The sequence below is a fragment of the Carlito syrichta genome, unplaced genomic scaffold (genome assembly GCF_000164805.1).
Source record: "Carlito syrichta isolate Samal-C Ts95f unplaced genomic scaffold, Tarsius_syrichta-2.0.1 Scaffold70105, whole genome shotgun sequence".
NCBI lineage: Eukaryota > Metazoa > Chordata > Mammalia > Primates > Tarsiidae > Carlito > Carlito syrichta.
Window position 1 is genome coordinate 42,438 of NW_007014201.1, and position 16,356 is coordinate 58,793.

Sequence of the window (16,356 nt, forward strand, 5' to 3'; positions counted from 1 at the left end):
AAATTATAACTCTGCTGTGTAATTGTGGGTAATTTATTTAGTCTTTGCTTGACCTTGGTTTCCTCATATGAAAATTAGAGATATTAATTGTATTTGCTGCATTCAATTCTTGTGAAAATTAAAGGAATTAATGCACATGAAGTGTTATTATAGAGTGAATGCTCAAAAAATGTTAATGGAAGTTATGATTAACATTGAATTTAATTAGTATTTTGATTATCTTTCCCACCATTTTCTTTTTCCTCTTGAATTTCCAGATTAGTGTTCTTAATTTACATGAACTACCCTTGCATTCCAAGTTCATTGCCTTTTCAAACATTAAATCATTTGATACTATGAACATTATGAGTTTTATGTAGTAGAAATTATTATTCCCTTTTTCCAAACAGAGAAATCAGGTTATGTGATTTTTTTTCAGAGATCACACAGTCAGTAAAAGGTAAAGCCATGATAAGAACTCACTGATTTTTTCACCGTGCTAGCTTTTATAAGGTCCTTTAAAGTGAATATTTCTGGGCAGCAAGTATTCTAACATCAATGATATTCGATTAGCATAATTCTGAAAAAAGTCTTCCATTTATTATAAACTTCTATAAATAGTCACCAATTATTTAGCAATTAATATGTACCTCTTATTATATAACATAGGTATGTACTATGTACATCTACTATATACATGACATCTCTTGAGATTGGTACTTTTATTATGCCCCTTTTCCAGAAAGAAAACTGAAAACTAGTAAGTGACAAAGTCAAGATTTGAAAGGAAGCAATTCACCTCCTTGACCTGTGCTCTTAAACACCCTGTTATACTGCCTCTTAGCAAATTATACTGCAAATTTTTACTGTTTTCAAATTCCATAACATGACATGCTTCTTAAAATATATATATAAAAAATTTTAAAAAAACCTGTTCCCTGGAAATTTGATGTGCTGAACAGAAATAATTTCCTAGAAGATCTGTATTATTACAGGTAGAACTGGCTACATAATCTGCAAAGCCTATTCAAGAGGAAAATATGGGGCCCCTTGTGAAAAATTAAGAATTTAATTTAAATTCTTAGTTAAAGAATTAAGGGCGTGATGGCTCAGACTGTAATCCCAGAAATGTGGGGGCCAAGGCGAGAGGATTGACTGAGCCCTGGGGTTCGAGACCAGTCTGGGCAACTTGGTGAGACCTTGTCTCTACGATAAATAAAAAAATAAGCTGGGTGTGGCAGCACTCGCCTGTGGTTACAGCTACTTGGAAGGCTGAGGCGGAAGGATCACCTGAGTCCAGCAGGTCGAGGCTTGGGTGGCCGTGAGCGTGCCACTGCACTCCAACCTGGGCAACAGGCTGAGACTCCATCTCAAAAAAAAAAGAATTTAAGTTAAAAATGTTATAGTAGAGCATTGAGTCAAGTATGTGATCTTTTTGAGCAAAGACTCAAAAAGATCACATACTCAGGGTAGCACACTCATGACACCCATCCAACTCACAGGGCCCATAACCCTGAATCTGGTCTTGCCTCTGGGCAACTATCCTTCTGTAGACCTGCGAAAAATTTTTCTAACAGAAGTAATGGAGACCTTTTATTAAGTGTTTCCCAGAATCACTCTAGTTTCTCAGCAGAACATTCTGAGGCACTGGGTCCTTGGTGAAGCAGGACTTGGGGAAGGAAGCAAGGCTTCCAGTTTACAATCTACATCAGTTTTACTTTGAAAAAGGAGAAGTACAGGCCACTTTTTGCTTAGCAGTCCAGAGTGAAATGGTAGTCAGGAAGTGGGGAGAAGAAAGAGGAAGCTCTGTGGAACTCCCACCACCTCATGGGATGGGAATCACCCTTATCTCTCATCAGAAACATGGTAGAAACCTGTGAAATACATCCCTATGTCTGTTGTTTGGAGGAGGTTCATGTTAATCTATGTCTAAATTAACAAGCCTGGTGTTGATTATTCAAATGCTTTTTGCCCTTTTAAAATTATAGACAAATATAATAGTTTTCTTCCTTCTAAAAGTAGACAAGAGTTCATTTCTCAAAAAATACCTGTTATTAATTCTTAAACTTTATTGTGTATAAGGATGTTGTCATTCAATCTTGTGGGCAATCAAGAATCAGTTGGTACTTTTAGAATCAAAGTTATCTGGGCTTAAACTCTAGTATCTCTCCTTACTGATTCTATGACCTTGAGAAAATTAATTTCTCTCAGCTTCAGTTTTTGAATCTGTAAAATGAGAAAAAATTTAAAATAATAACAACCTCAGAGGATTATATGCATTCGATGTACAAAGGTACTTAGTTCAACACTTGCATGACATATCATCATAACAACAAATTACAGACATTATTTCATATAAATATACATATAATTTATACATATTATAGTTTATACATGTATACACATTTAACTATATAATATATAGTTATACATGTGCATATGTGTATATCTGTGTATGAGTGTGTGTAGATATATATATATAGTAGTTTCTGAGTTTTAGGCTCTCAGATACAGAAGAAAGGAAAAAACCTGGCTAGGTGGATGGCGGTAACAGAGCTTTGTTCTAGGCTTCTGCCTATCATTGCTAACTCAGCATTCAATTTACATAGCACTCAAATTGGATTACGACTGCCTACACAATTAGGGACTTTCTCAGCTTCACATCAAACAGACTGAGTGTTTACTTGAATATAAATCTAATATAATCCTCAGAAAAAAGCCAGGTGTGCTTCCTGTCTGAAATGGTGGTAATGTGCTTCCAGATGCTTTTCAGAGCATTGACTGGGATATATAAATTGCCATGAATTGAGGCTATTTTACTTAGACAGCGCCTCTCTCCCTAATCCCTAGCCTCCTGATATATTTTAATGTGTTTCTTGATTTTAATCACAGAAAATAAAATGAAAAAAAAAAAAACCCTGAAGCTCAAGTGGATTTTTTTGCTAGTACACCCACAGAACATATATCCAGATTTCCCTCTAAACTTTCAAATTTATAGTTCCCTCAAACACAGTGGTATAGCAGTATTAAAAACAATGGTGTAGTTATTGCATATGCAATATAGAATTCACAAAAAACTGTGAATTTGAAAAATGAAGAAAAAGCAGAGGCAACTGTATGCCCAACATAAACAGTGCTTAGCATTTCTTACTGTCTAATTATGCAAATGAATATGAAAATGAGAAACGTTTTTTCTGTTGCTTTGGTAGTGGATAAGATAATTTCAATAGTAGTCTTTTAAAAATCTACTGGTTAAATGTGCTTTCTGTGAAATGAATCATTTGTTTTGTGTCTCCACCTTACAGAAATTCCCCTGCGTGAACATCTCTGTCTTGGAGGCTTGACTGAATAAATTACTCCTGGACTTTTGAATTATTAATCTTGGCTGCATGATATGCAAATCAGACTGCACTAACCATGTCCGGCAGCACAGCACTGGGTCAGAAGCTGTTTCTAACTGCTGGCAACGTTTCTGTCAAGGGACCAGCCTTCCAAAGAATGGTAAGCTATGCTGCAACTTGTGTCTCTCAGGTGTATACAATCGTGCCAGATTTCCTTTTGAGGTTTCTTTTAAAGGTGGCTGTGAGCAGTTAAGGTTTTAAGTAATGTTTAAATGAATTATTTACAAATAGATGTAAAACAGCCCAAGAAACTGAAAGGAAGTCATTATTTTTACCACTACATTTATTTTTCACCAAATTAAATGTCTTATTTTAATTGCCAAATACTAAATTTATTTTATTTATAGGGGTTTATTATGTTTGCTAAAGTCTCAGTAACTCATGTTTCAATATAAATAGCAATGGATGTACTTAAATAAATATAACTACTTACAAAAATGGTTTTTAAATTACTTGAAACAATCTACCATATATAATATATTTATGTTTAGAAAACAATATATCAGAGGAAATTTTCAGACATCCTTAAAATTAAATTTAACATTTATGCGTTTCAAAATGACATTATTCAAGAATATAATTCACTTCAGAAAAAAGGAAGATTGCAGAAATTACTGCTATTCTGCCTTCCAGAACTTTTTATAATTTATGAAGCGTTCTTAAATAGATTATAAATATATAATTTGATGCTACACTATTACTTTTTAATACCTTATTTTCTGGCGCAACTTATGGAATGTTTAAAGATAAAATAATCAATATTAAATTATTGTATCTTTTCAGTGTGAATATATATTTTACGCAAATTGTTTCATAAGGAAAAAAGCAATTTGTTAAAATAAATCCTCAAATTGCTATGTAAATTTGCAATAACACAACAGTTAAAATAAAAACTTCACAAATGACATTTTAAGAAAAAACAAAAGGCTAAGAAACTATCATATATATCTTTTAAACTTTAAGTTTAAAAATGTATATTTTTAAAAAGCTGAATATATCAAAAGTGAAAAAAACACTTCAAATTAAAAATGAGTGGTACTGACCTGCTTATATGAGTAAATTAGATATTGCTTCCAGTTTAATAATTCTAACAGTTTTAGATATATTTTGGACTAGGCACTAAAGATTTCACTTTAATTGCCAATTTAAAAAAACACACTTAACCTATTTTTAAATTATTAAAAATAATTTACCCAAATCAGTTATAATCTATCACTACTTCTATTTCCTAAAAATTAAGAATACAACCACTAGAAAGCAGAAGAGAGAATATTAATTTTTCATGAGGGAATTTTCTCTTCAGTTGGGAGTGTTGCTTAAAGGAGCAGCTTACTTCATCCATTTCTAGAATTGCGATGCCACACTAAAAACACACTTAATCACAATTATTATCCAGTTTGGAATATAATATTCTGAAAATTGGAGTCCTGGTGAAGTTAAGTCTGCCAGCAAATACCAGACAGCCCATCTTTATGGAACCATAATTTATTAATACTGTGAACTTAGAAACAATTTTCTAAGAATGAAACAAATGTATCAAAGAAGCAGATTCCAAAGCATCATAAAAATCATAATCTCATTTGTATAAATATAAATTTAAATAAATATTAAACTATAAAGAATGGTACCCGCAAATTAGAAGTGATTAGTTTACAGTCAATTTTTATTTCTTATTTTCACCTACTTGATTTTCTGAGTGTTACACAAGTAACATGAATTATGTACATCCTGCTTTAGAAGTTTTTTTTTTTTTTTTTAAATGAAGCAACCACTCTAGGAAAATCAGGACAAAAGTGATTATTTAGTCATTCATTTTTCTTATCCCAGTCCTGGTGTTCTCTGTACTCACTACTCCCAATCTCCAACACACTGGACTATTGAAAAGCAAAATTCTGCATGACTCACATGTCCCCTCACTTGCCTGGGCTGTAGTCATAGGAGATCTGATTTCTAGTTGCATAAGTCTTCTTGACTATATTTTCCTTACGTGGCAGTCAAACCGTTCTGCTGCATATAAGCTACTGACAGAAGTCAGGGCTTACTAGGCACATAGATAAGTGCCTATGACCAGAAAAAGAAAGGAAATACAAAAATGAAACAAGTTTATTTTCTCAAGGAAACTCTCTATATCTTAATTTTCATTTACATTTGTGCACCAGCTTTTTTAGTACCCCAAAATAACAAAGGAGCTCAGAACTGAGATCTGAGAAATTCCAAAATTGAAAACTTGGGCAAAGAAGCATTAGGCCACACAAAAAAAGTCTGCAAATAAAGAAAGGGGAGAAACAAAGACATTGCAGTGTCATAGAAGACAGGAAGAGAGTGCTTCTGGAAAGCTTGAATTTGAAAGCTTCTTATAGTTAAGAATAATAGTGAAAATTGACCACTGATCTAAAAAATAAAGTTTATATTTTTTCAACAGTCCATTGACTTTTATGCTATATTTTTAGAAATTTAATTTGTTTTAATATTATCATTTGCATGCAGATTTGGGGAGAAAAAAGATAGGAAATTCAGGTAAAACAAAAAGAAAGGGCACAATAAAAATTCTCTGAAATCTCATCACTAAAGATAAAACTACTAACACTTTGGTACATGTCTTTCTAGACATCCTATGCTTAATTTCAAGAGTAATTCTTAATTAAATGCCTTAATTGAAAAATTAATGAAGACATATTAAATTTTACCTTATACAAAAGTGTTTCTAAACCACTGCTACCACGACTGCAATTGCCAACTTTGAGTACCTGTCCTATTATATATAATGTCAGCTTTTACAGTGATATAGAGTTATTGGGTTAATTTGGTGGATCTACTACTTATCTGGTCTTGGAAAAAATATTTATAAAAATACTTTGTAAACAGTCAATTGTTCATATCTTCTCTTCACTTGACAAGCATTTACAGACCACCTACTACCTGCTAGTCACTGTGCCAGATGTGGAAGATAAACAATGAGTAAGACAAAGTTGTTCAGTGTACAGTGCGAGCATAAATGGGAAGACTTAGTTTAGCCTGGTAGGTTAGAGAGCCTATCTTCAGAAACCTACACTTGAACAGAGGCCAGAAAGAAGTGTAGATATATGACAAAAAACATGATGGGCTATGTATCACAGGAGAAAAACACCGGTGAAAAGAGATTCAGACAGAGGGGACTGCACTTAGGAAGGTTCTTTGATCATCCAAAGAACAGGAAGAAAGAGAGATGTGCAAGGAGGTGAGTAATGCCAGGTGAGGTTGAAGTGAAGTCCTGCAGGCCTTGCTGTCTCCGTTAAGGTTTTTAGACTTTGTTCCTTGGACTGAGGAATGTCATTTAAGGGTTTTGACTAAGGAGAACAATAGGATCATATTTTGAGTTATAGGTTTCTTTAGACTGTTTGGCTGTAATGGCAAAGATGGATTAATGAGGGCCAGAGGAACAAGAGGAGATATGACATAGGACAATGTGACATAGGAGATATGACATAGATAAATGAGAACAGAGATGAGAGTGTTCTGAACTAAAATAGTAATGACAGTTATGGAACAGTAGTGATGCTTTTGAGAACCACCCAAACAACAAGACTTGGTAGTTTATTCATTATTGGAGTTAAGTTGAGATAACTTTGAGGATTCTCAGATTTCTGTGGTGAGTAACTAGGTAGCTGGCAGAGCCATTTGCTGAGATCGGTGAATGTGCTGCGAGTTTGGTAAGGAGGATTTAGAATAGGATTTCTGGAGGTAGAGGTGCCTGTGAGACCTCAATCAATGGCAGTGAGTATTAACAACTAGAGTTTATATGGCAGATCCAGACTGGGCTGGAAATCTGGGAGCTGTTGGTGTGTAGGTGATCATTAAAGTTGGAAAAGTAATGAGAAGATCTAGGCAGAGTCCAGATAAAGATGGTGCCCAGAAGTGGGCCTTGAAGAACTCAACATTTACTGCTTGATCTAAGATGGCTTAGGCCCCCAAAAGAGCCTGAAAATAACAACCAGGGAAAAAGAAAAAAACTAGAATGTTGTCATGGCACAGAAGGCAAAGGAAGAGTGTTACCAGAAGTCAAAGTATGAAAAGCAACTGAGAAGTCAAATAGAAGAGCTAGTGAAAAATGATTACTGAATTGAGCAATGTGGAAGCTATTTTGGTGGAGTGCTGGCTCAAAAGCCAAACTGGAGTAGGATGAAAAAAGAATGGGCTGTCAAGATGTCAAAACACTTAGTGAGATGACTCTTTTCAGAAATCAAGTTATGAAGAGGAGAGGAAAATGTGAAACCAGGAAGAGATATTTATGTTTGCTGCTTATTTTTAAGACTGAGAAGATTAGAGTGTTTAAAGTTGACGGAAAAGATATAGTTGAGATAAAGGTTGAAGATGAGGAGGAAAAGGCTGAAAACAGAAAAGAGGAGAAAATGGTAGCATAGCAATATTGCGGATTTGGAAATGAGTTGGATCTGGAGGAAGTCCAACAAATGGTCTCCATCTCAGTGAATTAGGAGGCAAAACCACTTGTGAATGATAAATAAAGCAGAGTAAGTGGAAAAGGTTTAAGAGATTGGAAAAAATATGAAATAGAGAGATGCAATAAATTGTTGGCACTGTGAGAGAGCAGTAGAATCAGGTAACCTCAAAGATAGAGTAAGATTAATTTGCTGCATCCTTCATAGCATTCATGTGACTACTGTTTCAGGAAGTTTCCACCCAGTTTTGTCCAGAGTTGGACTTAGTGGTGGGTTGCCATGGAAAGACTTGAGAGGCTCAGAAAAATTTACATTTTTTTTTTTTGAGTTGGAGTCTCACTCAGTCACCCAGACTGGAATGCAGTGGCACGCTCCCGGTCACCACAGCCTCGCCCTGCTGGCTCTGACAATCCTTCCACCTCAACCTTCCAAGTAGCTGGAACTACAGGCGTGCACTACCACAACCGGCTAATTTTTGATTTATTGTAGAGACGAGGTCTTGCCAAGTTGCCTGGGCAGGTCTGAAACCCGCAAGCTCAGGTAATCCACTTGCCTCGACCTGGGATTACAGACTGAGCCTCCGAGCCCAGCAAATCTATAATGTTTTAAAGCAAGTGATTAGAAATAACTTATAAAAACATTGAACTTATCGTATCTATAATTCCATGACTTATTTTCATAAATAAAACACTCTCAAAATACCAGTGATTATCAACAATAGTAACCCACTTGATTTTGGCAAAATACATATGCATTTTCCAGATGCCTTCAACACATAAATTCTACCAAATTTTGAATGTTTCCTGGAAAAATAGGTTCAGGTGCATTCATTCTTATTTTGCTCTATTTACCAAAACACTATACTGAAAGAATCATTTGATTGTAACCAACACTTGGAAACCCATATGCGGCAAAGACATTTTAAGAAAAATTTAATTTCAACCTTGATTTTTCCCTCACTAGAAATAAGTAAGATTTAGTCTAAGGCCATACCACCCTGAGCACGCCAAGTCTCCTCTGATCACAGATGCTAAGCAGTATTGGGCTTGGTTAGTACTTGGATAGGAGAAATAAGTAAGATTTAGTATTTGGCAATGGTGAGTCAGTCCATTTTTCAGATAATTCTAGCTTTTGAAATACTCTATCCAACCACAATCTGGCCTCATTACAAGAGAGAAAGGGCAAATTAGTAAGACTTTTGGGGTTTGAATGAATCAGGTTATTTATTTTCATGGTGCTTATTCAAAAGGTATTATGATGATGGCTTTTACTAGGTATATGACCTAAGTAAGTGCTATAGCCTGAATACTGATATCCCCTCAAACTTTATGTATTGAATTCTAATACTATTAAGAGTTGAAGCCTTTTGGGAAGTAATGAAATTTGTGCCCTTACAAAAAAGGTTGAGGGGAGCTACCTTGCCCCTTGTGTCATTGCTGTGAGGATGCAGTAAGAGGTACCATCTTTAAAGCAGGAGATGACCCTTCACCAGATGCCAAATCTACAGGCAACTTGATAGACTTCCCAGCCTGCAGAACTGTGAGCAATACATTTTTATTATGTATAAGTTACCAAGTCTAAGGCATTTTGTTATAAAAACAGCAGGAAAGGACTAAGCCAGCAAGATATTTAATTTTCCAAGCTTCAGAGGACATCATGTGTCAAGTGAACATAATAACAGTCCCCACCTCATTATGTCACTATGAGTATTAAATGAGATAATCCTTGGAAAGTGGTAAACTCAGTGTTGCTACACTATAACCTTTCAATAAATAGTGACCACAGTTATTATTACTAAGATTTTCAGTTTCATATTTTAAATTGATAAAAATTATAAAGTTTTAAAAACTAAAATTGTGTTTTACAAATTTAATAAATTAAGCAAATGTCTTTGACAATATGGAAACAAGAAAATGCTATTAAAATAGTGAAGTTGGTCTACGGCCATACCACCCTGAACACAGTCGATCTTATCTGATCTCAGAAGCTAAGCAGGTCAGGCCTGGTTAATACTTGGAGGGGGACTGCCTGGGAATAAAATCGTGAAGTTGGAGATCTAAAAATAAAAAACAAACAAACCCTATTTCCTCTTCTAGATTATGGTTCAATTCAATCTAACTCAGCAGGATTTGTTGAATAATGATGCTATGTTAGGGAACATGGTAGGTATGGAGACACAAAGGTGAATTTGAATGTTCTCTTCACTTACTTGGTCACAGTTTCCCTTGGCTACTTTGCTGTTTGTCAAGCCCTCTGTGTATGTTTCTACCTTAGGCCTTACATCTTCTGTATATCTGGAACACCCTTTGTATGGATGTAGATATGGCTCTTTTGCTCTCTTCACTGAGGTTTCTGTTCAAATGACATCTCATAGAAAAGCAACCACCTTATCGCCATATTAAAAAACTAGCTCACTGCCACTCTCTATTCCAAAACCCTCTAACATTTTAACCCTTTCATAAGCTTTTATTTATAGTATTTATCATTATATGGCATGATTTATTATTTCCTGATTCTTTTCAAGAGAATATAAATTGTTAGAGATTAGGAACTTTGTTTTACTCACTGATGTTATCCCCAGCACCTGAAACTATATTCAGCACATAGTTGAAAGGTAATAAATATTGTTGAAATAATATATTAGTGACATATGTATAATGCATATGTGTATAAATGTGTGCATTTTTTACTAATGTAACCTCTTCTCCATCATTCACCTTCAAATGTTATGTTTTATTATAATGTTCTGCACAGTTTTGTCCTCTGTCATAGTCTAGTGCTTCATCTTTATATTTTCTGTCTCTTCTTTAGGACCAGGACGCAACTTGCAAAAACTGGGAGGACACAAGGGATGCCCTAGAAAAGTACTACCTTTCCATTTTTTATGGAATTGAGTTCATTGTGGGAATCCTTGGGAATCTCGTTGTGGTTTTTGGCTACCTCTTCTGTCTGAAGAATTGGAACAGCAGTAACGTCTATCTCTTTAACCTCTCCATCTCTGACCTCGCTTTTTTGTGCACCCTCCCCATGCTGATGAGAAGTTACGCCAATAGAAAGTGGATGTATGGATTCGTGCTCTGCATAAGCAACCGATACGTGCTTCACGCCAACCTCTACACCAGCATTCTTTTCCTCACTTTCATCAGCATAGATCGATACTTGCTCATGAAGCACCCTTTCCGGGATCACCGTCTGCAAAAGAAAGAGTGTGCTATTTTAATCTCGTTGGCCATTTGGGTTTTAGTAATCTTGGAGCTACTGCCCATACTTCCTCTTATACGTCCTACTACAAATAGTAATGAAACCACCTGTAATGATTACGCAAGCTCTGGGGAAGCCAAATACAGCCTCATCTACAGCATGTATCTAACTTTGTTCGCATTCCTCATTCCCCTTTTTGTGATGTGCTTCTTTTATTACAAGATTGCTGTCTTTCTAAAGCAGAGAAGCAGGCAGCTCACTACTGCTCTGCCCCTTGAAAAGCCTCTCACCTTAGTCATCATGGCCGTGGTGATCTTCTCTGTGCTTTTTACGCCCTATCACATCATGCGCAACGTGAGGATCGTTTCACGCCTGGTAAACTGGAAGCAATACCAGTGCACCGAGTTCGTCATCAACATCTTGTATGTTGTGACTCGGCCTTTGGCCTTTCTGAACAGCGTCATCAACCCTGTTTTCTACTTCCTTATGGGAGATCACTTCAGGGAGATGTTGATGAGTAAACTGAGGCACCACTTGGAATCCCTTATGTCCTTTAGAAGATGAACTCATAGTTTCACTCAAAGAAAAAGCGAGGTACTTGTGAAAAGATTGTTTTACAAATGTAACTGTAAGCCCGTCAGAATTTGCTTTAACTCAGACATGAATCAGAGAAAGTCAAAGATCTATCCCTGATTTAGAGCTAGTTGTACCCAGAGTATGTGAAAAGGATGGGATGAGAATAATGTATTGATTTCGTCATATAAGAATTTAAAGAACTTGGACTAGCACTGTCTGATGTTTGGGCATGTAAGCCCAAAATCCTAAGTGTCATAAGACCTTCTCAACCAGTGCAAAAGGAATAAAAGATGTATAAAGCAGCCAGTTGTCTGCACTTTATCATTGGTCAGATTGAAGAAAAAAAAGTTTTGGCAACATTCTCTATGTTGTTCATATGATCCTAAAACGTTGTGTGAGAACTGAATAGAAGAAGTTTCAACATACATTATTAAATATTTTTAAAAGTTTTGCTTCTAAGTAAATTTAAAGTAAATAGTTACAATGAATAAGAAAGAGTTCAAGGATACCTATGTGATTATTTTTACGTTGATCATGAATTTGAGATAGACATAATTTATCCGTCCTTTTTGTTGTATGGTTTATAGTGGAAAGAATCTTTAAGTTAAAAAGAATCTAAAGAGCTAATTCAACAAAGGAGAGGAAAAGTTTGGACTTGTCTGTCAGGGAATCTTAGTAAAACTGATTTTATCGAAATACTAGAGAAACATGCCAAGAATATTTGCTAAAATTTCAGTTATAGAACATGAAGTGCCTATCAGGAAACCAAAAGCAAACAAAACACAAGTCAGTACATTGTTTGGTCATCTGGCATTTTATTATCACAATTTGGCCACCAGTGCATGGAAATATATTAAAGTTCAGTACCCTTTCTTCTCTTGATTAAATAGTGAACTTTAAAATATATCAATATCATAAAGCCAGCAAATAAAAGGAAATGAAATGATAATAGCAGATTCATTGGGTTAATTTTCCCTTTTGGAAGGAAAATCACAATATTTCTCCCTTTACTCTCTTTTTTTGAAAGCACTGGAATATTTTACAAGGACAACTTTCTCTTAGAGTGATTCACATCTGGAGTGAAACTTGTTTTCATAGAACATTACATAAGACCATTGGAGGAAATATTTTAAACAAGATGTACTTTATGAATTATACAACATAACAAATATTTATGTGCATATTAATCTAGATTATCCTGGGAGGGTTAATGAGACACCATTTCATGCCACAAAACAAATGTAGAATGAAAATGGATGTTGCTTTAGCTTTATAAAGTCAAACAAATATCACATAATAATTCACAGACATGCAACAAAAATTGTCCATGGCCACATGTCTGTGTTCCTTTCTTTGATGTCATTAGATGTAAGGAATAAGTAATATGAAGGATAAAATAAGTATTATGAATACAGAGATGTAAAATGCCACTGTCATTCCTATTCTGAAATATTCTGGGAGTACTATGTTTTGGTATTCCAAAATCTCAAATTATTCTCAGTTAATGTCTCCAGGCTACAAGCAGCTAAAATATTATAAAAATGCATTATTCACAAAGGATTTATTTTCTTATGTAGCACTGGGATTAAAGATATTTTCTGCCATGTCTTGCCTTTATTATCACTATATTTTAAAATTTGAATGAAATTTTATAACTGCCTAATAACAAATTGAAAACAGAACTGAATTTTCTGACTAGAAAGGACCACAGAGAAGGCCCTAGGAAAAAAATGTATTTTCTTATTTCTGCAAACATAGAAATACATAATTTGTAATGTATACAGGTATTTTAATTTGTAAAGATAAAATGCAATTTTCTTCCTCTACCTTCCTTCCAAAACGTGACACTGGGGGACGACTCTTTCTAATACAGCAGTGAAATATTTTGTCGAACCATAAACTCTTATGTAATCAAAATATGAAGAAATTTCATAGCATGTTTCTTAATTTTTTTCTTGCTCAAATCTATCATGTGGTAATTTAATTTTAACAGGCTATAGTGGTCTCCACTAAAATTATAAGAGCCATTTCATTGGCTTTTTTGTACTAGGTAATTATAAGAAGCACAAACAATAAATAATGGAAATTCTTTCTACATTTGTGATTTTTAAAGGAAATAATGTTGAATTTTTGTATCTTGTCTTTTAATTGGCACCCTGGTGTCTTCAGAAAGATGTCTAAACTGTTTCGTTTAGCATGCTGCAATCTGAAACCACCTACTCTTTTTACACTGTCTCTTACCACCAACGTCACAAACCATATCCCACAGCCAATGACTGCCCCTTCATTTCATTATATTCAGAACTTTCTTCACTGTGTACACTTGAATGCTCAGCTTAGTTCCCTCATGCCTGCATATAAATATTCTAAACACCTTTCAAGATTCATCTCAACTGTTACTATTTCTCAAAGTTTTCTCTTTTATATCTTCTCCTCCCTAATCTATAAGTAAAACTTTCTACCACTAAGGTTTCAGATTACTCTTTTAAGTACCGTTTTTATAAAATGCATTGCTTTTTTTAAAACCATATATTTATAATTGTTGAGTTTCAAGTTCTGTGAGTTGAAAAGTATACCTGATTTTGTAATTGTCTTCACAGCACCTAGCAAGGTACTTCCTAAATTGTTGTTTATTATAAATGATTGCTTTACAGACCAAACTTGAGTTCAGTGCTTCTTTTGAATGAACATAAATAATCAAGCTATTTTGTGTTCATCACCAGCTTAATAAGTAGCATTATTTTATATGAATAATAGATTGTATATTTTCAAACATATGTGCCATTTGCCATTGTCTTATTTTCCTATATAATTTTGAGCATAGTTTTAATGAATGCTTGAAATTCATGTGTGGTAGTGCCAAATCTGGGTCTTTCTGGAGCTAGTCTTCATTGATTGCCTTTTCATTTAAATATAGGTAACCATGTTCTATTTCTCCATGTGTTGAGTAAGTTTTAAATTATGTTCTAGATTATGAATAATATGTGATGGAGACAGTGGATTCTGTTATATTTCACTACAGACTATTGATATTTTATAATTGAACTCAAACTTCAAATTCTGAACTCTCAGTTTAGTTATTTTAGCCTTAACTGAGCTGCTTGTGATCTACTCAGCACATCCATAGTTCAAAGGATTAGCTAGAGACTTGCACAGAGTTTATGTACAGAAAATGTGGGATGCCCACTCTATGGTTTCTTCTTTTCCTGGATATTCCCCTTCACTTTTTAGATGCTGAGTTCACCCGGAACTTGTCCTTTGCTTTGTTGTGTCACATAGATTGCAGGTTTCTCTTTGAGTTTTAGCAACCCTGTATGGGCTGGCAAGAAGCTGCACCCAGTATAAAGCTTTTAAAAATAAACGGTGATGTAGCTCAGTGGCTTTTATTCCCTAGTATTGACCCGTGTCCTGCCTCTTCCTACTTCTGTTCTCCATTTAAAGTCTTCACATAGTTAGTTTTTGTATGTTGCTAGAGTTTAGAGATATTAATTGCAAAAATCACATGATTTAGTAGGATATTACTAAGCCATTACTAGACACTGAACCTTTTTCTTCCTTAGAAATAAATAAGTTTAACTAGATAATGTAACTCTATGTCCTATAAAATTCCCACTTGGGGTTTCTAAAGGTCTTAAGGGCTTACTTCATCTTGCCCATCTTTTATCTCTAGCTCCTGCATTTATTGATAATGTTCCTCTTTTCTCTTGTACCCATTTTGATTTTAAAGTCAACTTCTGAAATGATTTTCTATGAAAAGTAGTTTAAAAAAATTTACCAGAGACAAACATCATTCACTGTCCATAACTCTGTCTTGGTGGCTGTCACCTGTCCCGCAGCCTGGGTTCCCACTCCTTGTCTCAGAAAGAGTAATTTTGACCCACTTCAAGACCTTCGCAGAAAAAGTATTTACCTATCTCAGTGATCTTACTAATTTTTTCAACAAAATAGGGTGCCCCTAAAAAGAAATTCATACCTTAATTTCAAAGGGAATTGAAATTTCTCCATTACAAAGATCTACTTCTCATTTTCCTATGAGAAAGAGTTACCTTTTTTGTCTATTATTATAGGAAAGTAAAGAAAGCAATGGAATAAGGAATGCTAGACAAAACAAAAAAGTGATGAGAATCCAAATGTTCAGACCACTTCAGTTTATATAAATATATGTGTATATGTGTGTGTGTGTGTGTGTATGTGTATTCACTAAGATGGTAACTTTGAGTCTAGCATAGTTCCCTCTCACTTCTTTTTAGCGCCTCTCTCCTGTCAAAGCTCACTGGCATGACACGTATTCAGTCAGACAAGTAGAAATAAGAGCTATTAACTATAAGTATTGAATATGTCAAAATATAAAATAACCTATATACAGAGGGTGCCAAAATGTATATATTACTATCATGTGAAAAAGATTCTTCTTTATGTGTTTATACCTTGACTTTCCCAGTTGTCATAACACTGACTAGATTTATATGTTCAAATTGGTGGAAAACTGCACTTTGGTCATGAGTTCAAGCCCACTTTCTAATCCAGCTTCATCAGTAACAAATCAGGTATTTTGAATCCACTGGTATGGATTTCAGTGGGAATAACCTATTTGTCAGAGTCTAAGAGATATGATCAGTCAGAATTCAGGACCCAAATCCCATTCTAAACCTTCAACACAAATAACAGTAATAGTACGTGCTTAGGTAGAACTCAAAATGTGCCAACCTCTGTTACTCTAGCACTTTATATAGTTTAACTCATTCAACTCTCACCAAACCATG

At 34.7% G+C, this 16,356-nt stretch overlaps 1 protein-coding gene across 1 annotated transcript; it reads left to right on the forward strand.

Annotated features, from left to right (window-relative positions):
* The first annotated feature begins 3,396 nt into the window (after nt 1–3,396).
* Nucleotides 3,397–11,581, forward strand: SUCNR1 (succinate receptor 1). Its single transcript, XM_008052311.1, has 2 exons — nt 3,397–3,480; nt 10,628–11,581. The coding sequence occupies exons 1-2, from the start codon at nt 3,397–3,399 to the stop codon at nt 11,579–11,581; spliced, it is 1,038 nt and encodes a 345-aa protein (XP_008050502.1).
* Nucleotides 11,582–16,356: the final 4,775 nt, after the last annotated feature.